This window comes from Alosa pseudoharengus, unplaced genomic scaffold, assembly GCF_046254945.1.
Source record: "Alosa pseudoharengus isolate Yale_2024_CS ecotype anadromous, Long Island Sound unplaced genomic scaffold, YU_APseudo_1.1 YU_APseudo_1.1_scf_17, whole genome shotgun sequence".
NCBI lineage: Eukaryota > Metazoa > Chordata > Actinopteri > Clupeiformes > Clupeidae > Alosa > Alosa pseudoharengus.
In genome coordinates, this window is record NW_027468640.1 from 6,625,848 (window position 1) to 6,647,384 (window position 21,537).

At 42.0% G+C, this 21,537-nt stretch overlaps 3 protein-coding genes across 15 annotated transcripts in view; 2 read left to right on the plus strand and 1 right to left on the minus strand.

Moving 5' to 3' along the window:
• LOC143127184 (NLR family CARD domain-containing protein 3-like) overlaps window positions 1-1,876 on the plus strand; it is a 110,011-nt gene extending 108,135 nt beyond the window's left edge. For all 4 annotated transcript variants that reach the window (XM_076288519.1, XM_076288515.1, XM_076288516.1 and 1 more), the window contains one exon: window positions 1,252-1,876. In XM_076288519.1, the coding sequence (XP_076144634.1) occupies window positions 1,252-1,435 (184 nt within the window). In that variant the 3' untranslated portion in view covers window positions 1,436-1,876. The remainder of the gene's footprint in view (window positions 1-1,251) is intronic.
• A 1,459-nt stretch (window positions 1,877-3,335) lies between these two features.
• LOC143127854 (macrophage mannose receptor 1-like) lies at window positions 3,336-12,537 on the minus strand. Its single transcript, XM_076289570.1, has 5 exons — window positions 12,475-12,537; window positions 7,377-7,755; window positions 6,931-7,100; window positions 6,586-6,874; window positions 3,336-3,358 (listed from the first exon to the last, which is right to left on the minus strand). The coding sequence occupies exons 1-5, from the start codon at window positions 12,535-12,537 to the stop codon at window positions 3,336-3,338; spliced, it is 924 nt and encodes a 307-aa protein (XP_076145685.1).
• Window positions 12,538-13,823: 1,286 nt separating this feature from the next.
• LOC143127181 (NLR family CARD domain-containing protein 3-like) overlaps window positions 13,824-21,537 on the plus strand; it is a 237,603-nt gene continuing 229,889 nt past the window's right edge. For 9 of the 10 annotated variants that reach the window (XM_076288498.1, XM_076288503.1, XM_076288500.1 and 6 more), the window contains exons 1-2: window positions 13,824-13,895; window positions 18,841-18,937. In XM_076288498.1, the coding sequence (XP_076144613.1) occupies window positions 18,888-18,937 (50 nt within the window). In that variant the 5' untranslated portion in view covers window positions 13,824-13,895; window positions 18,841-18,887. The remainder of the gene's footprint in view (window positions 13,896-18,840; window positions 18,938-21,537) is intronic. The other variant, XM_076288514.1, reaches the window with a different exon arrangement.

Below are 21,537 nucleotides of genomic sequence, written 5' to 3' on the forward strand. Positions count from 1 at the left end.
TATTGTAGCCTATTCTCGCAATGATAGCGAAAGTGAAACGTTTTATTTTAAATGATGAATTTGTGCAAGCCTGTGTCATTTCTTTCATGTCTTTCAACATAAATAATGCATTCATATGCTAGTAGTAATGCCAGAAATTACCGTGTATAGGCCTCTTAGAAATGATTGTTGCATCTTGCATATTATATTTAGATGCGCACTCAATCGCGCATCCATGCAGGCAAAACGTGATCAAATGTGGCGACGTTTACAATACGTGATAGCAGTTAATGTGAATCGCGGACAATAACCAAAGAAAGGAATTTGCACCTCCATTCACCAATTAAAGGCTGTAGTAGGCCTAGTGTTTCTACATGTTGGCACAAAACGTCATTTCTGTCAGAAGCCAATAATGCATACAGGGGTAACATGAGGTGAGTCAGACAGAAGAGGGGCCTGTCTCGGTAGCCTTTTCCTGAATCCTGTCCCTTTCAAGCTACGTTAAAATTGTGTGATTAGCCGCCAGCATAGTAAAATCTAAATTAAAATACAAAATCTTATTAGGCTCCAAACCTATGAGTCTAAGCCTTAGTTTTAAAAAATCTTCAGGTGTAAGTAATAAGTCAAAGAACATTTGTGTAATGTAGAGGTTATCAAAAGATACTCTAGTTTGTCATTTCTTTTAAAGTATACATTTTGAACACAAATGGAGTCACGGGTCCAGGGATGGACCAGTGAAGTTGCTTCTTCTCCCCCCTTCTCTTTTCGGGGGGGGAACAGCATTCTGTTTGGGGGTCCCCACCACAGATTTGGTCGCAATTAGCCATTTTCAGCTCCAGCGACAGGCAGCTTTAACATCTTTGCAGCCTGTTTGTACATACCTCGCAATGATTTTACACGCACGTTGCGAAACAAATGCGCCTGAAGTGGGCGCAGAAGCGTCAAAAGTACATCTGGCCCTCAGTCACACATGTCACACTCATACACACATTTTCTCCTGCTAAATCTCAGACTCACACATGTCACACTCATACACACATTTTCTCCTGCTAAATCTCAGACTCACACATGTCACACTCATACACACATTTTCTCCTGCTAAATCTCAGACTCACACATGTCACACTCATACACACATTTTCTCCTGCTAAATCTCAGACTCACACATGTCACACTCATACACCTTTACATGTCCATAACAACGGCTTCCCTCTTTGGTCTCTACGTGTCCTTCAGCTGATCTGATGAAGTGTTTCCCTCTTTCTCCTACAGCCTGCAGCGCTGCAGTATAACAGCTGAAGGTTTCAGAGCTTTAGCATCAGCACTGAGATCAAACCCTTCATCCCTCAGAGAGCTCAATCTGGAGGGGAATCAGCCTGGACCCTCAGCACAGCAGCTGCTCTCTGAACTTCAGAAAGATCCAAACTGTAAACTTTTAAAAGTACATGGACCCTAAATGAATCCATCCTGTTGTAATCCACATTAAATATTATTTAATGATAAGTGTCACGTTGACTATATGAAGTTGAAAATGTTCACTCTGAAGGTTGTATTGTGTATCTGAGTGCATCACTCTGTATGCTCATGTGAATTGCCTTTGGGTTACTTTTCCTACACCTACAGTCTTTCCCTAGACACACACACACATTGGCACACGCATGCAAGTGCTGAAGGGAACTCTTTAGCTATGAAAGATGCCTTTACAAATGTATTGCTTTGCTTCATGTGTGATCCCTGAATGTTCAATACATGACTGTTCTCTTCATCAGATGTTCTCCATTTTGATGCTCTTAAATGTCAAGTATTGTGATCTTGATACATGCATAGGCCAATCATTCTGATGTGCTGCATTTACTGGGTGATTCTTGTAATAAACTTTGAAGCTTTTTAGAACATACAACTGAGTGTTGGTGTGTGTTATTGCTTCCCAGGCTTGAATCTCTACCTCTACAGGGAAATAGTTTGAGGTTGTACCAGGAATACAAGAGCACATTTGTGAAAAAGGAGTCCTCTCCTTTTCCCCTACGACAAACATTTGAAAAACTGCCTTGTGCCACACCTGCATGGACTGCAGCCAAACACACTCACCTGCACTCAGTTTGTTTTATTGCTGTTTATGTCTTGTGTATGTAGGTGTATGTGTCTTTATACTGGGAGATTTTAACTGTGATTGGGTTAATGGTACAGACCACCACCACCCCCGCATTCCCTATAATGGTTTAGCCCAGACCTAATTGGGTAATTGGCTAGCCTATTTAAAGGGAAACTTGGCAGGATTTCCCCCTCTGCTGGAGAAATTGTGCATTATGCTATTTCAAAATGTGGGAAAAGGTAACGATAAAGTAGGGATGTGCCGAGCGAGGCTTTTGAAACAGTGGCGCTTCTACAGCCAAACTGGTTTGATGCTTCGAAGCTTTTGACACACTACTCCACAACGCCATCTGGTGGTCAATAAAAATCCCTACACCAACATTAAAGACATGCATGAATTTGCAGAAATGCACGAATACTCAAATACAAATGTTTTTATTTCAGAATATGATTTATTCTGCCGTGCTGGCGCTTAATCGGCTCTTTTTACTGAAGACATCACCAGCTTTGGAAAATGTATGTTTAAAAATATGAACTTTAGTATCTGCCTGCACCCGTCGGACTTGAACCCGCAAACATTAGGCCACTATCCCGGATCGGGAGTCGAGCGTGCAGTCAACCGAGCTAAAAGCTCCTTCATAGGCACTATTCTTGACGCTGTTTAGGCTACTAATGTAGGCTAGCCTACATATAGCCTAGCATACTGGCTAAAGTTACATTCATGTGAAACAGATGTGCCCGTAAGAGCCTGACATATACTGGCCAGAGCATGAAGATGGGGGATACACAGACTTATGTTAGACATTATGTATATAATTCTATAATGCATTAACAGTTTACCTATTTGGGTGAGTCTGTGCTGTGTTTTGAGACCTGCATGACGTGTCAGTGAGGTAACGAAGCTTCGTTTCAATAGGTCACGTGACAACCTCATTTCAAGATAGGCTCCGAAGCGGTGTTTCGAAGCACTAGTGTTTTGCAAGCTTTAGACGTGTGTCGGGACTGTGTGTCGAGCAACCCTTCCCTACGATAAAGCACATGGATTTGTTTACAAGCTAGCGAACGGTTAGCATAAGTTTGGCAGAACTATGTGGATGTTACAAGGTAAGAAACACGATTTAAAACGAGTTTCTTGTTTCTCACTTCTCTTTCTGGGACGGTAGTCTCAATGTTGCAAGGTTGGTTTTCCGCCTGGGGACGCTAGGCGCAGCAGGGAAAGTCACCATTTTCACCGGAACAGGTCATCCTTTAATGGCAGGCTTATTTCACACGGGAGACACACAATAGACTGGAGACGCAGGAGAAACAGGAGGACACAGGGGAGTGCCAGAGATCCAGGGCCAGGGAAGTTAAATGTTTGTTTGTTTTCATGTAAAGTTAACCCTTGCTTGTTGTGAGGCAATGGGAGAGTAGGTCCAAAGTTGCAAGGTCGCCCTTGCTTGGACAGGGAGCCTAGAAAGGTTAGGTTCCTGGTGCCTAGTTTAATGGCACGGTACTGTACATGTTTGTTTGTCTACTGAAGATCCCCGGATTTCATGTTTGGACTCTTTAATTGTGCTTCCTGGATCTGCCTGCTTGTTAATGGACTAAATAAATTATATTTTTGTATGGAACTGCTCAAACTACAAATGTACACATACACACCCCCAAACACAGACACACACACGTGCCCTCACACTTACAAATGTACACATACACACCCCCAAACACACACACACACACGTGTCCTCACACTTACAAATGTACACATACACACCCCCAAACACACACACACACACGTGTCCTCACACTTACAAATGTACAGATACACACCCCCCAAACACACACACACACTCTTGGCTGCTTCACCGACACCTTTACCGTTTTCTTCATGTTTCTCATGTGTTCATTTCCTTAAACTGTGTTGTTCACCTGTCTTCAATTAGTTCACCTGTGTTCACCTGTCTTCAATTAGTTTACCTGTGTTCACCTGTCTTCATTTAGTTCACCTGTGTTCACCTGTCTTCATTTAGTTCACCTGTGTTGTTCACCTGTCTTCATTTAGTTCACCTGTGTTGATCACCTGTCTTCAATTAGTTCACCTGTGTTCACCTGTCTTCAATTAGTTCACCTGTGTTCACCTGTCTTCATTTAGTTCACCTGTGTTCACCTGTCTTCAATTAGTTCACCTGTGTTCACCTGTCTTCATTTAGTTCACCTGTGTTCACCTGTCTTCATTTAGTTCACCTGTGTTGTTCACCTGTCTTCATTTAGTTCACCTGTGTTGATCACCTGTCTTCATTTAGTTCAACTGTGTTCACATTGTTCACCTGTCTTCATTTAGTTCAACTGTGTTCACCTGTCTTCATTTAGTTCACCTGTGTTCACATTGTTCACCTGTCTTCATTTAGTTCAACTGTGTTCACATTCACCTGTCTTCATTTAGTTCACCTGTGTTCACATTGTTCACCTGTCTTCATTTAGTTCAACTGTGTTCACATTGATCACCTGTCTTCATTTAGTTCAACTGTGTTCACATTGTTTACCTGTCTTCATTTAGTTCAACTGTGTTCACCTGTCTTCATTTAGTTCACCTGTGTTCACATTGTTCACCTGTCTTCATTTAGTTCAACTGTGTTCACATTCACCTGTCTTCATTTAGTTCAACTGTGTTCACATTGTTCACCTGTCTTCATTTAGTTCAACTGTGTTCACCTGTCTTCATTTAGTTCACCTGTGTTCACATTGTTCACCTGTCTTCATTTAGTTCAACTGTGTTCACATTGATCACCTGTCTTCATTTAGTTCAACTGTGTTCACATTGATCACCTGTCTTCATTTAGTTCAACTGTGTTCACATTCACCTGTCTTCATTTAGTTCAACTGTGTTCACATTGTTCACCTGTCTTCATTTAGTTCAACTGTGTTCACATTCACCTGTCTTCATTTAGTTCAACTGTGTTCACATTCACCTGTCTTCATTTAGTTCACCTGTGTTCACATTGTTCACCTGTCTTCATTTAGTTCAACTGTGTTCACATTGATCATCCTCTCTTCATTTAGTTCAACTGTGTTCACCTGTCTTCATTTAGTTCACCTGTGTTCACATTGTTCACCTGTCTTCATTTAGTTCAACTGTGTTGTTCACCTGTCTTCATTTAGTTCACCTGTGTTCACATTGTTCACCTGTCTTCATTTAGTTCAACTGTGTTCACATTGATCACCTGTCTTCATTTAGTTCAACTGTGTTCACATTGATCACCTGTCTTCATTTAGTTCAACTGTGTTCACATTCACCTGTCTTCATTTAGTTCAACTGTGTTCACATTGTTCACCTGTCTTCATTTAGTTCAACTGTGTTCACATTCACCTGTCTTCATTTAGTTCAACTGTGTTCACATTCACCTGTCTTCATTTAGTTCACCTGTGTTCACATTGTTCACCTGTCTTCATTTAGTTCAACTGTGTTCACATTGATCACCTGTCTTCATTTAGTTCAACTGTGTTCACATTCACCTGTCTTCATTTAGTTCAACTGTGATCACATTCACCTGTCTTCATTTAGTTCAACTGTGTTCACATTGTTCACCTCTCTTCATTTAGTTCAACTGTGTTCACCTGTCTTCATTTAGTTCACCTGTGTTCACATTGTTCACCTGTCTTCATTTAGTTCAACTGTATTCATTCAACTCAACTGTGTCCCAGTCACTGAATTCTGATAATCTAGTTTAACTGCGTCCCTGTTTCTCAAATTGATGGCTCTCACTATAAACAAAGCATGTAGAAGTTCAGACAACCACCATACTGATCAAAGTCATTTTTATTAAGAGTTAGAAGCCCATTTGTACTTTACATATCAAATAAGAAATGTTAATCACATCAGATAATCAGAAATAGCAATGTCAGGACACTGCAAACATTCATCACAGAATTATACATCTTGACAAGTAGACAAACTGTAGTTTGGTGCTGTCAAAATATGACATGGCTAAAAAAACACCACACAAAACATTACAGAATTAAACTTTATTTTGACTTTCTACACTTTTTAAGAAGAAGAGAATGACACTCTTTTGAAAAATATATGTAGCGTATGTGAAAGTAGTTAATAGTTAGTTAGTACTTGTAATAGTTAGTTAGTAGTACTCATAGTAGTGTATGTGATAGTAGTTAATAGTTAGTTAGTAGTACTCATAATAGTGTATGTGATAGTAGTTAGTTAGTAATACTCATAGTAATGTATGTGATGGTAGTATATCGTTTCTTATTAGTGTTAGTTTCTTATGCTTAAATGAGTGGTGAGCATCAATAGGAGCTTTAGGACCCTGAGGAGTTTCTCCAACGCTGCTCTGGACTGGGGAGGATCCAGTCCTACTGCTCTGTAAGAGGATAAACACACACACACACACACACCTCTGAAGAAGCCAGTTTACATTAATTTGTATAACACAACTCCAACACACAGCCACACACACACACACACACACACACACACAGACACACACTCATGTCCATATTGAGCAGAGATACACTCACCCTCAGTGGTGCAGATGAAGTTGAGTTTGTCGGTCTCAGTCAGGTTGCTGGCCCACTGCCCCCCTCCAGACTCCACTGCCCCCACTCTGTGTTTGCAGGACTCCACTTGCTCTTGTCCTGGGGCCCAGTGGTTGTAGCAGACGGTCTCTCCACAGACCCAGAACCAGCCCAGGCCACAGGCATGACGCAGGCCCAGCCACACATGAGCAGTGGAGGCTCCTTTAGCCCGCTCCCTCACCCAGCGCTGGACCCACTTTGTTGGAGACTGAATTCCCAATTCCCATTCCCTCTATTGTTCCACCGAGCACCGGAAGCATTCTGGATTTCAGCACAGAACTCCTTCACATCAACATAATTGGGTTCTTCAGTGTTCCAGTGGCGGAATGAGGAGCTGCTTCCATCTGACCACTCCCAGGCATCTCTGAACAGGCCGATCCAGGCACCTCTACTTCCTCTAACGTCCTCTATCTGGTCATTCTCTTTCTGATTCCTCACACTGGCCAGGTCTGTGTTTTCTGCCCAGGTCTGCCCAGTTCTTCATCTCAGTAACCAGCACATAGGGCTGTGTGGAGTTTCCCCCTGTGGTAATGCATGGGGTCATGGTTAACTGGGAATCAACACAACTTTATAGTCTGAACTAGATTAAGTGAGACGAACTGTTGAGCTGCACAGTGTGGCTGCCTGTATTCATGAGTGAGTCTGGGTACATGAGGTCATTACACACTGATTTGTAGATCTGCACAGTGTGGATGCATGTGTTGCTCAGAATGAATAACTTGGTTGCTTCTCACCATCATAGCAGATGAAGGGAAAGCTGTGGCTACACATGAAATCATGCCATTTTCCATGTTCTTTCATAACCACATACTCTTCATCAATTTGATTTGGTTGGCCTTGAGCACAGCTCCTGAACTCTGCTTCATTCTCTCTGTAGAAATCCCTGTCAGCCAGAGACCACTGCCACTTAGGACTGCTTACATGCATCAGCCCAATCCAAGCATCTCCAGCACCTGCTTCATGGATCATGCTCTTCACCTTCTCCATCTCTGTCATGTCGTCTATGGTGGCGAGGTCAGTGAACTCCTCTCTGCAGTACTGCTGAGCTTCTGTCCAGGTCTTCTGTTCCTTCACAACATGGAACTGACGTGGCAGAGAAGAGACTGCACACACCTGAGAGGAGAGAGGAGTTCACACACACACACACACACACACACACACACAGAGAGAGAGACATACAGACACAAACACACACACAGACAGAGAGAGAGACATGACTATACACGTAAAGTCCACACACACACACACATACACACACTCACAGACAGCTGGGTTGGTTGATCAGCACAAATAAACATACACAGGCACATTAGGTGTGTATACAAACAAACAGTATGCAAACACACACACACACACACACACACACACACACACACACACACACACACTTATCCACTCATGTAGACTGACCTGAGACCAGCAGTATGGTAATGAGAGGCAGGTTCATGGCTGAGGACCTGAAGAGAGGACATCACTTAGAAATGGACACACACACGGACACACACACACACACACACACACACACACACACACACACATACACACACACACACACACACACACACACAGACAGACACACACACACACACACACACACACACACACACACAAACACTCACAGCTGCGTGCAGATACTTACAGACACAACCACAACTAGCTGTGCAAGCTAAATACCTCTGAACCAGACCAGAATCATTACATACGATACTTGACCCATCATGTAAAGACAACGATGTGTGATATGAAATAAAATATACCCCACCTTATGAGCCCAGCGCTCAGTACCTGGAGGAAGGTGAGGAGTTGTAACCTGTCTGTTGGTCTGTCTGTTGGTCTGTCTGTCTGTCTGTTGGTCTGTCTGTTAGTCTGTCCTAGTTCAGCCCAAATGAGGTGCTCTGCCTTCCCAAGTCATAACCTCTTTTTGCCCTTGAGCAAGGCACCTAACCCCTCACTGCTCCCCGAGCGCTGCTGTAGCAGGCAGCTCACTGCTCCGGGTTAGTGTGTAATTCACGGTTGGGATAAATGCAGAGACCAAATTTCCCTCACGGGATCAAAAGAGTATATATACTTATACTTATACTAAAGCGCTCCAGAAGTGACTGGGCACGTTCACCATGCCGTTTATAAACACCGGAGGGGTGGTGCTGGGAACCACTCCAGTGACCACATAGACATGATTGGGAAGGCAGTTCAGGTTGTATTTGGGTAAAGTACAACCTACTTAATAAACGACTGTTGTCTCTAAAGGGTCCATGCGCATCTCCGTAGCATGACCTACTTTTGTGAAGTTGCCTTGTGCCGGTCTCTACTGTATTCTGCCCTGTGACACCCCCCCTCCCCTTTTCTGATAATGCCCCGCTCTTTTCCCGGAGTTTCACCCAAACTGCCCCAGTCAGTTCTAACAGACAGTGCTCTCAGTCACAGACAGTTGTTTACCCAGAGCAGAATTTTCTCCACTTTCCACAGACATTTAGAATGGGAGAAGACTGAAGTGATCCTGTATGTATGTACAAGATAAAGTTGCTAATCTGTTTCCAGTACGGAACATTAACTTTAATAAATGATTATTCATAAGATCATATGGAATTAGTGTTATGTTCTCACTCTTATGCAGTATTTGCATAGAGACGTGACTTGACCTGCAACACAAGCAAGTGTCCACAGCAGAGGCTCTGTTCACAGAAGAAGCATAAAATGCCTAAACACATCACATGCACCAACACACACACCAACATACACATAAATATGCCCTCTCTCTCCCGAATTTACACACACACACAGACACGTGCCCTCACACTCTCGTAAGCACACACACATATATATGCCCTCACACTCACAAATGTACATACATACACTCACACACGTGCCCTTACACTCACGCATACACACATACACCCCCACATACACAATCACATACTCCCAGTGGGGTGTACTACGAATCTCGATTAGTGGGTTAGCGAGGTATGTTGCGCTCAAAGCCAGGCTATGCTGTGACACGAAAGTGGATCTGTTTTAGTGTCGCTATATCACCATGGTATCTTATGCTGTCAACCAAACCTGGTCGGGAGGAGGTTATGTGCTAAGTTATAGCTCAAATCGTGTAATCTACCGCACACTGACGAATCAATTGTCTTAAAAACGAAGTTATCTCACGTGTAGGATTCTGTCATATATCTTACAGGTGGAGCTCCGCCTCTACTAACATTTTGGATCTTGAATGCGCTTTAATAGTGCTGTGCGTGCAAATATCCCACTATGGACGTGCATACCATACAACAACTGGTGACAATTGATTTATTTGATGTTATAGGTTAGACACAAAAAATGACCGCAGTGTAGATTAAGCTATCGCTCATGAATGCGGAAGTAATTGTTTTTAAATAGAGGCGGTCTTGTGCGTCTCCACGTTACACGATTGGCCAAAGTCATCCCAACACCGAGAACGTGCACAGATCTGAGCTGAAAGCCTAGTTTGACAAATATATCACATAACTGCAATCGTAGTATCACTTAACGTATACCCTTGAGTCAAGGCTTTGTCAAGCCTTGATATGTCTACATAGCCTAGATATGTCTAACGTGCTTCGTAGTATACCCCACAGGTGCTTCACCTTCACCTTCACCTCAATCATTTTCTTTTCATGCTTCTCATGTGTTCATTTCCTTCAACTGTGTTCACATTGTCTTCATTTAGTTCAACTGTGTTCACATTGTCTTCATTTAGTTCAACTGTGTTCACATTGTCTTCATTTAGTTCAACTGTGTTCACATTGTCTTCATTTCCTTCAACTGTGTTCACATTGTCTTCATTTAGTTCAACTGTGTTCACATTGTCTTCATTTAGTTCAACTGTGTTCACATGGTTCACCTGTCTCCATTTAGTTCAACTGTGTTGTTCACCTGTCTTCATTTAGTTAAACTGTGTTCACATTGTCTTCATTTAGTTCAACTGTGTTCACATTGTTCACATTGTCTTCATTTAGTTCAACTGTGTTCACATTGTTCACGTTGTCTTCATTTAGTTCAACTGTATCCCTTCATCTCAACTGTGCCTGTCACTTAACCAGGGGCGGACTGGGACCAAAAATCGGCCCTGGCATATTTGGCCCAAGCGGCCCTCAAATTGGTCGGGCACACCTAATTAAATACAAAATCCTTGCATTTCCCTTAAATACGCATATATTTTCAACTGTCGTGGAGCACTGAAAGTGATGTAGGCCTCATTCACTCTGACCGATGAGAGATAGCCATAGAGCACATGATCTCCATATTCAAGTAGGCTATACAAGCAATTATTAAAGAAGAGTTTTTGCTTGAATTCAAAGTATCATTTCAAATGATTCAATAGGCTACATTTAAACTATACAATGTTCAATTGACAGCAGCACCAAACAATTACTGAAGCCTATGTGTAAATAGATAATTACCTAGATTGCCGTATACATTAATGCAATTTATACCAGTTATCACTGTGGACAACTGAAACAACACGAAATAAACAGGACTGTTGCTGGAAATATTTTATTCATGTGGGCTATAGCCTACTACCTACCTACATTGCTGGTACATTTTGGAACAGTATAGCTACATGAACTAATTATCTTTAATGTTTTCCAGTAGCCTATCGTATAGTTTATATATAGCGGCTTGTACATGAATATGACTTGACGTTTTGTAGCCTACATTTCCGTCAGTCTACAGTCTTTTAGCCCATCTTTACCATGATCAACTAGGCTCTACACTCTCCACCGCCTGCTCACTGTCCCTCTGCTCTGTATGCTAGCTTACATCCTCGTTCAAACTCAACAAACTTCAACATGTTGCTGACATATGCTAGCCTACTTGCAATATTGTATTTTTGAAGCTTCTACATTGGTGTTACTTTTGCATAATTGTCACTACCGGCACCCGCCGCAATTTCGTGTAGGCTCTGAGCCAAAATGGGAGGGGTGGGGCCTGACGTGAGCTGTTATTGGATCAGTCGAGTGTCAATATAGAAATGTAACCAATGGGCCGCTGATTGTCCTTCCTTTGGGCCGATCGTTGGCCAAAATGATTAAATTATATATATACTGTAGCCTGTTCTATCGGCCCAAAAGGTGCGTCGGCCCACCGGGAAAATGCCCGGTATGCCAGATTGCCAGTCCGCCCGCCTGATTCTCAAATGGTGTATAACTGACTATAAACAAAGCATGTAAGAGAATACAGACAACCAAATGTCACACTCAGCAAACACGTGTAATGTTTTGCTCTTCTTTACCCTTTTTGTGTTGCAGTTATGTAAGCCTGCCAGAAGGGGGTGCTGCTGTAATCTGCAATTCTGGTGAAAGATGTTGATACTTGACTTCTACAGCAACCAAATGATCTCTCTGCTGTGTCTACGTAATGTCTTACGTCTTACTCTTGGTTGCTGTGTGTGTGTGTGTGTGTCAGTGCGGAGTGTGTGTGTGTGTGTGTGTGTGTGTGTGTGTGTGTGTGTGTGTGTGTGTGTGTGTGTGTGTGTGTGTGTGTGTGTGTATGTGCATGTGTGCATGTGGCACTGATTGTAATTCCCTTCATCAGCCTGTAGATGGGACGTATTTAGTCTTACATCCAAATGTAGTGTTTTCCCTTTTACAGTGTCTTGGTGTCTGGTCTGGTGCACTAGTCCTCACCTTCTCCATATAATATATATATATATATATATATATATATATATATATATATATATAATATATATAATAGCCTTCTGCTCTCATTCACACATTCACATAAACAGGTGAGAGCTTCTGGTGCCCTAGTCCTTACCTTCTCCATATAATATATATAATAGCCTTCTGCTCTCATTCACACATTCACATCAACAGGTGAGAGCTTCTGGTGCTCTGCTCTCTGGCAGGTCAGTGTGGCTACCATTATCACCATCATGTGTCTTCTGTTCGAGATGGATCAGCTTCACAATGACACGGACACCTCTGGGAGTGTGGTGACGGCTGGTCAGATAAGAGTGTGTGTGTTTCTGCACCTCTGGGAGTGTGGTGACGGCTGGTCAGATAAGAGTGTGTGTGTTTCTGCTCCTCTGGGAGTGTGGTGACGGCTGGTCAGATAAGAGTGTGTGTGTGTTTCTGCTCCTCTGGGAGTGTGGTGACGGCTGGTCAGATAAGAGTGTGTGTGTTTCTGCTCCTCTGGGAGTGTGGTGACGGCTGGTCAGATAAGAGTGTGTGTGGGTGACAGCTGGTCAGATAAGAGTGTGTGTGGGTGACGGCTGGTCAGATAAGAGTGTGTGTGGGTGACGGCTGGTCAGATAAGAGTGTGTGTGTTTCTGCTCGCCGGCCTCTACACGGCCCTGCCAGCCCATCTTACATTGTGGCGCTATCCTGTATAAATAAAGCTGAATTGAACTGAATGTTGTATGTAACCCAAATGCATTGAGATACCAGGTGATGATTATGATGTAAGTCTGAAACCACTCGATAAAAAGCCTCTAATGTGCATTAAAGAGGCTGCAAGCGACTGCAAATGATATCTACTCATGATTCGCTAGTTGGCCATTCAGTGAGTACACTGGAAAAAAAGTTCCCTAAACTGGAAATAAACAGCCTGTCCACAAAACAATAATAAAACACTGTGTGGAGTCACTCAGGGATCACTGAAGGTGTGTGGGATGAGCTATGGTGGGTTTTGTTTAGTGTTTAGTGAAAAATATACAGTAAATAATAATAAAAATGATAATAATACGCTGTATTTGTTTACAAAGTCAACACAAACAGAGCAAGACAACACAAAATCAAACAGACAGTCAAAAAAAAGTATATACACTCTTTTGATCCCGTGAGGGAAATTTGCTCTCTGCATCCCAATCCGTGTATTAGTGAAACACACTCAGCGCACAGTGAGGTGAAGCACACACTAATCCCGGCACAGTGAGCTGCCTGCAACAACAGCGGTGCTCGGGGAGCAGTGAGGGGTAAGGTGCCTTGCTTAAGGAGCAGGGTGAAGGAGCAGGGTGAGCTACGGTGTGTTTTGTTTAGTGTTTAGTGAAAAATAAACACTAAGTAAGTTGCGTTGGACAAAAGGTTGGGGAAGTCTGTGACAACATTCGACAGCTCTACAGCACGTGGCCTGAGAACAGGTTCTGAGATGTTATCTGGTGTGTGGGAGGGGAATAGAAATGAGCCAGCCAAGGGGAAAGTGAAAATGAACAGCAGACGCCGATCACTCGAAGAAAGCGATGGGGATGTTTTGTAATCAAGTTGAAAACTTTTAATAGAAAGGTGAGTCATCAGCGTTCTGTTTGTTTCAAAGCTTCATCAATGATTAGGCCTAGTCATCTGAGTGAACTTTTGAGTGAAATTTACTGGGACTTTATTTCAAGTTGTTCATCTTTCACTTATTTTGCCAATTGTCAAGCTGAAAAGTAGTTTGGTGGTGCGCACATCCAAGGCAGGTGCTGGACAAAAAGTGCTAGACTATCAATAGGAAAAAAGGGTGGAATGTCCGCACTTGCTCCCATCAGGATTTTTTAATGACTCTCACCAGTGTGAAAGTCTGTCCCTCCTTTCCATCAGGAATGTCACGGAGGAATTGAGGGAGGGAATTCCAGAGCTTAGGGGCCATGGCGCAAGTAAGTTGCTTTGGACAAAAGGGATCACTGAAGGAGCAGGGTGAGCTATGGTGTGTTTTGTTTAGAGTTAAGTGAAAAATAAACAGTAAGGAAGTGTGAAAGTCACCAGTAAAAGTCATTAAAAATTCCTGATGGGAGCAAGTGTGTGGACATTCCACCCTTTTTTCCCTTTTGATAGCCAATTGCCAAGGTGCTTTTAAATTTAGTCATTAATAACAACATATCCAACATAATCACATATTTGGAACTTCAAGCCCTTACTCTAATGTTAAAACTATCCACATACAAACAAATTCTTTGGCTTTGTCCTTTTTTTCCAAGTTCAAGTTAAACTGGTTTCCAAGTTCACTGGAATGTGTTGCTCACTATCTAAAGCCATAATCTCCTCTCTGTAAGGACGGGGACAGGTTTAACAGGAAATCATTACGCCACTTTTGGAGAGGATGCTGAGCAACTTACTCATTATTGTGACTTTTTTTTTGTCACAATATTAATAACGTGTCGAGAAACTGTTTGATGGCCATAGATTTTTTGGGTTAGCTGGTCTATAGCTAAATTTAATGCAACAGTCAAACTGGAGGTGTGATGAAGCACAAGGTTAATCTGTTGGCTCTGTTCCAGAAATCAGAAGTGCTCTCTGAGTTACTCTACTTTATGTCTTATATGTATATACTCTATTTTATCTACTTTTAAAGCCCCCCCCCCCCCCCCCCCCTTAAACCATGAGCTTTCATGCTGATAATCAGAGTGCTCATCACTCCTTTTCTCATTGAGAACCTGTGTGAGTTTCATAAAGGACACACTTACTGTGTGCCGATAATCAAAGGCAGACAGAGGTCTTGTCACACTACTAATAACCTGTTGTAAACTGCCTGATGGCCAAGGATCAGGCTTTGTTAGGGTTAGATGGTCTACCTATAGCTAAATCTAATACAACAGCCTAACTGGAGTTATGACGAGGCATAAGGTTAAGCTGTTGGCTGTGTTATGACGAGGCATAAGGTTAAGCTGTTGGCTGTGTTATGACGAGGCATAAGGTTAAGGTTAAGCTGTTGGCTGTGTTATGACGAGGCATAAGGTTAAGCTGTTGGCTGTGTTCCAGTAATGTTGCACTCTGTCTTTTAATTATTCTGTGTTGTCTTTTATGTCTTTTACTATTCTACTCTATGTACTTTACTTTTTAAACATCTTTAAACTACTGCCCATTATGTTTTTATGCAGCCTACTCTTTGCACTTGTTTATGTAAAGCACATTGAGTTACCCCTGTGTATGAAATGTGCTAATAAAATTGCCTTGCACTGGAATGGTTGGGTCAGTAAGGACAGGGAAAAAGGGGTGAGCTACTGTACGTTCACATTAGCAGGCAGAGGTGATTCAAATTACTCAAATAAGATACTCATGCACTGTTTTGTTAACTGATCAGTTTACATTTTATGACCACAGTGGTTTTATTAAACTGTCATATCCATGAGGTTATGAAGCCAATCACTGTAGTTCTGCAACTGCAACTGCAGTGTTTGAGTTCCCTCAGACACAAACATGTACAGTATGTTCTAAATAACAGCCACTTTAAGAGAGAAAATGCATACTTATGACATTTATGTGTCAGGCTGTCAGCTTTGTACAACAGAAATGTCCATAATGGGCATCATCATATCACACATCAGTGTATGAACAATGAATAGATTTAGAGAATTGGTTCTCAAAGACTGGGTCACGACCCACGGGTGGGTCGCAGGAGATTTTATTTGGGTCGCCAGCATAATTTATGTTGTGTATTAGGCCTACCATTTAGCCAGGAAAGCTAACAGTTTTCTATTAGGATCTAGTTTGTTAACTACAGTCACAGCCCTACAGTATGTGCAATTTTGCATTTAGAATAGCTCTGAAACTGGGGGGCGAACGCGTCACAGAGGGGACAGCGTGGACACTCACAAAATGAAACATTTCTGTGGGGTGCCTGCCATGGACCTCGCAGTTGCAAAATGCAAGGGACATGAATCGGCCTTTTTGAACAAACATTAACGGACACCATCTCTTTAGCTTGACCGATTAAAATCTAGTTACCATGCTGTCAACTAAAGCAGACATCCATATACCGGACATGGCTATTCAATTTGCGTCATAGGCTGTAGATATTTTCAATTGTAGATGCACTCTTTAAAGGTAATAGCAACCTCCTCACAATCATTAATAATTCGGATTTAAAACACACTACAGCGCATTATATTAAGCTACAGTACAATTTAAATGGACATTTTAAACGCTATTATTTCCTCTGGTTTTCCACCTCGTGAACTCTACTAGGCTAGCCTACAATAAAGGCGCATTATCTTTTGGCTATTGAGCAAAAGCCTCTATAGTTCCATTCTTACAACATAGCCTGTCACAACATACCGTGACAGGCGTATATTTTCGGTAGTCATTTCCAACTTTCCACGCTGATGATGCTCAAAATGCAACACAACTGTGCTCAAAGCAGGATGAGAAAAAGCTGAGGTTGTGTGTTTGTACAAAACTTTTTACAGCTTTGAAAATATTGTTTCATGTGTAATTGAGATTGCAGAATTGTGGGAAACTAAGGAATCAGTGCATCACCAATACCTGGGGGGGGGGGGCATAGAAAAGTTTGAGAACCTGTGGCCTAAAACAATATTGGTGGATGATTGTTTGCTCTTAAGTGAATGGGTCGCGATGGTCTGTCATTTTTAAAAAGTGGGTGCATTGCGAGGTTTATTCTAGTTACAACACTGTTTCTGTAGGACTACCCATTGAATGTGTCCCATTTTTGCTTTCTTTGTAGGGTTTCAGTGTACACCCATGTTAAATTAACTATTAGTGATACTAAAAATGTGTTGGCACAATTATATATATGGGAATATCAGTGGACAATTAGGTCACAACAACATAGATTTGAATGGAGTGCTCAGAGAAAGAACACCCAGGAACTCAGGAAAAAACAATATTTATTATAGTAAGATGTGAACACTTTAGATCATAAAAAAATCCCCCTGAATAGTAATGGATCCTTTTGGGCAGTTTTTTAAGTTTAGCTATGTTTTCCTGAAACAACAGACCTACTGTATATTTCAAAATATGCTTTCACACAGAACCCTATTATTATGACCGCCGCGAAGCGAAGCGGCGGTCATATAGGTTTAGTCAGATTTTTTTTTTTTTCTTTTCTTTTTCGCATGTCCAAATTTCCGTCAATGATTCCCAGGACACTGAAAGACCGCGGTAGACGAAACTTGGTGGGCATGTAACCCCATATGGATAGCATGGAACCATTGTTTTTCATTTTGATCTGTAGCCCCCCCGCTGGACTGCACCCCCCGAAAGGAGGGTAGGGCAGACACAGTTTTCTGTGAATATCTCGAGAACCGTAAGGTTTAGGAGAACCATTTTTTTTTCTATGTTGATCTCAAGGGGCCATGTCAACCCATCCCATTACCACTTATTTCATGTATAGCGCCACCTAGTTAAAAATTAAAAAGCAAAAAATTAGGTGTTTTCATCACAATATCTCTGGCTGACAAGGTCAAAACTGCACAAAATTAAATGTGTAGGATCATTATGACACCCTCCGAATGCATGCCAAGTTTTGTGTACTTTCGTTCATGGGGGGCCTTACAATAAAATAATTTATGTGTACATTTAGTGACGTACACCAACAAGGATTCCCGGGACACTGAAAGACCGGGGTACACAAAACTTGGTGGGCATGTACCCCCACATGGATAGCATGGAACCATCATTTTCCGTTTTGATCTGTAGCCCCCCCGCTGGACTGGACCCCCCGAAAGGAGGGTAGGGCAGACACAGTTCTCTGTCAATATCTTGAGAACTGTAGGGCCTAGGATGACCATTTTTTTTCTGTATGTTTGCCTCCAGGGGTCATGTTAACCCATTTCATGTGCACACATGTGCACAAACAGATACACACACACACACATACATACATTCACAGTAATCATACGTATGACACATACTCACACAGTAGACATATGTACGCTTGCATGCACAGGCACATACGCAGGCACACACACAAGCACGCACACACACACACACACACACACACACACACACACACACACACACACACACACTCACACTCACACACACCCACACACATAACATAAACATAACACAAACAATCAAGAATTTCTCAGAATTATGAACAGGCAAGATGGAGGTGGGGTTGTATAAAATGAATTTTACATGTGAAATCTATGAACTAATCATGTTTTGGTACTTGTTGTCTAGCAGATACCAGTGAGAATTGAGTGTGGATAATGCAATTTCGTGAGACAGTTAGAATCATATAGGCCTTTTAGCGTGATTTATTTTTGTGGAAAAAATGTGCTGGACTGGGCGGCGGTCATATTTTGTACCGCTCCACATCTAGTTTAATGATGGTCTTGAGCTACTGTATTATGTGTTACTATGCTATGTGCTACAGTGTTACTGTATTCTAAAGCTGCTGTAAGCTGTTTGACAGGCATTTCTTAGAAAAAATCAAGTGAGATCAGCAGCAGCATTGATAAATGTTATGTAGTAGGCATACATGCTGATTTGTTGTGGTTTATTGTAGCTTGTCATGACGTGATTAATCTGGATGCAATGACGAGTGGCTGAAACATGGAGAAACGAGTCGACATACAACAGGAAGCCAGTCTAAAGGGGCAAAGGTAGGCAACACATGATTTAAGTCATGTTCCTTTAAGAAGCTGCTTATAGTCATCTGTTCTTTTTGCTATCAAACAATAAATGCAATAGTTTAAAGATGTTATTATTGTCTCATGTTGTGAGTTGAGTTGTTACAACTCAACTCACAATTTACAACTTCCTTTACTGACTTACTTAGTTAAACTTAGCTTTATTGTGCTTTCAGTGCTTAAGAGATTTAGAGCATCAAGATAAAGTGTTGGAAAACATTAAGGATGTGGCAAGACTATGGGCTATAATTTAAACAACATGGCAACAAATGGTTGTTGCATTAATAAAAGCTAATTTCGCCAGAAAATCTTTTTTTCTAATTTAACACCATGTAAGCAGTGATGCTTGGGTACAGTGTTCAAACTGGAAGTTGGACCAACATTAAAGTTAACCTCTGTCATCTAAACCAGTGGTTCTCAACCTTTTTTCAGTGATGTACCCCCTGTGAAATATTTTTTCAGCCAAGTAGCCTACCCCCTAACAAGCGCAAAGCATTTTTAGTTGAGAAAAAAAAGACTTAAAACAGAGCACTGTGCCATCAGTGTCTAATTTTGGAACTGATAAACACATACAAAATTCAAACATTTGGAAAAAAACTATTTTGAACATTTTAAACTTTAATAATCCATGACTAAGTTTATTGCAAATTTTAAATATATGTATATTTAAAAATCTCACGTACCCCCTGGAGTGCCTTCACATACCCCCAGGGGTACGCGTACCCCCATTTGAGAACCACTGATCTAAACTATCGATCACAAACGTTAGACTCTGTCACAAAGTTTGGGAGGATGATTGACAGCCATCACTCAAATGTAAACCCTCCTTACCTGCCCACAATATCACATGCTCTTGAGTTGCAAAGCCTCCCACCTCCTCCCCTTTCTCCTCCATTTCACTATTAGCACTAAGCTCATACATATCCATAAGGGGTGTCAGTAGACATCACTCACATGTGATCTCTGCTATTGGCATCTCAGGACCACTGCCAGCTACCAAGTCAAACATGGTTATTCTCAGCACTCAATGTCAAACAATCCAATGGGCAAACTAGCGAATGCTTGATTACACTTTTAATGCGTACATGCATTTGTCAGATTTATAGTGTTCAGGGAGTAATGGCTATTGTCTATGTCTATTGTACAACAGACATGTCAATCATGTGGGTTATCAATCTGCACAATTAATATATTTATTATGACCACCGCGCAGCGAAGCGGCGGTCATATAGGTTTAGTCAGAATTTGTTTTTTTGTTTTTTCGCATGTCCAAATTTCCGTCAAGGATTCCCGGGACACTGAAAGACCGGGGTACACGAAACTTGGTGGGCATGTAACCCCACATGGATAGCACGGAACCATCGTTTTTCGTTTTGATCTGTAGCCCCTCTGCTGGACTGGACCCCCGAAAGGAAGGTTGGGCAGACACAGTTTTCTGTGAATATCTCGAGAACCATAGGGTTTAGGAGGACCATTTTTTTTGTATGTTGATCTCAAGGGCCCATGTCAACCCATTCCATAACCACTCATTTCATGTATAGCGCCACCTAGTTAAACACAAAAAAAGTAAAAATGAGGTGTTGTAATCGCAGGTATCTGTGACCTAACATAGTCAAAACTGCACGAAACTGAAAGTGTAGGATCATTATGACACCTTCCAAATGCATGCCAAGTTTTGTGAACTTTCGTTCATGGGGGGCCTTACAATACAATTATTTATGTGTACCTTTAGTGACCGTACACCAACAAGGATTCCTGGGACACTGAAAGACCGGGGTACACAAAACTTGGTGGGCATGTAACCCCACATCGATAGCATGGAACCATCGTTTTTCGTTTTGATCTGTAGCCCCCCCCGCTGGACTGGACCCCCCGAAAGGAGGGTAGGGCAGACACAGTTTTCTGTGAATATCTTGAGAACCGTAGGGCCTAGGATGACCAATTTTTTCTGTATGTTTGCCTCCAGGGGTCATGTTAACCCATTCCATGTGCACACATGTGCATAAACAGATACACACGCACACACATACATTCACAGTAATCATACGCAATGGCGTCAGTTTGTTTTTAATAGTGGTGGGGACAATAACCATAAGCTTGAGTGTGGTTTGAAAAGTGCGGGGTACCCTTATGTAAGCTATTCATCCATTCAACGCTGCATTACAATATGCTCAACAGTAGTGTTGCGCCGGTTAAGGTTTTTTAACATCCGCACCCACCCGACCCGTCAGGAGAGTCGATCTTCACCCACTCGACCCTCAAAAATATGCACTGATTAACTACCCGAAACTGACCCGAACCGACAAAAAAAAAAACAATGTGCCTATAGCCTAGGCTGTCCTTTGCAGTTCATATTGAGGTAGAGACAATGCTTTCTTATTAACTAAACACTAAAACAAGAAGAATTTGCACTGTAGGATATGCTTCAACAAAAGGCCTTTTCACACAGAGATCACGCTAAATTTGCGGGAATAGGAGACGTCTTTTTGCCGCAACGTGTGTCTGAAAACGAGGGGAAAATTTGCAGGCCTGCTGATCTGTTCACATGATGTGGCATTTTGGGGAGCCAGGAG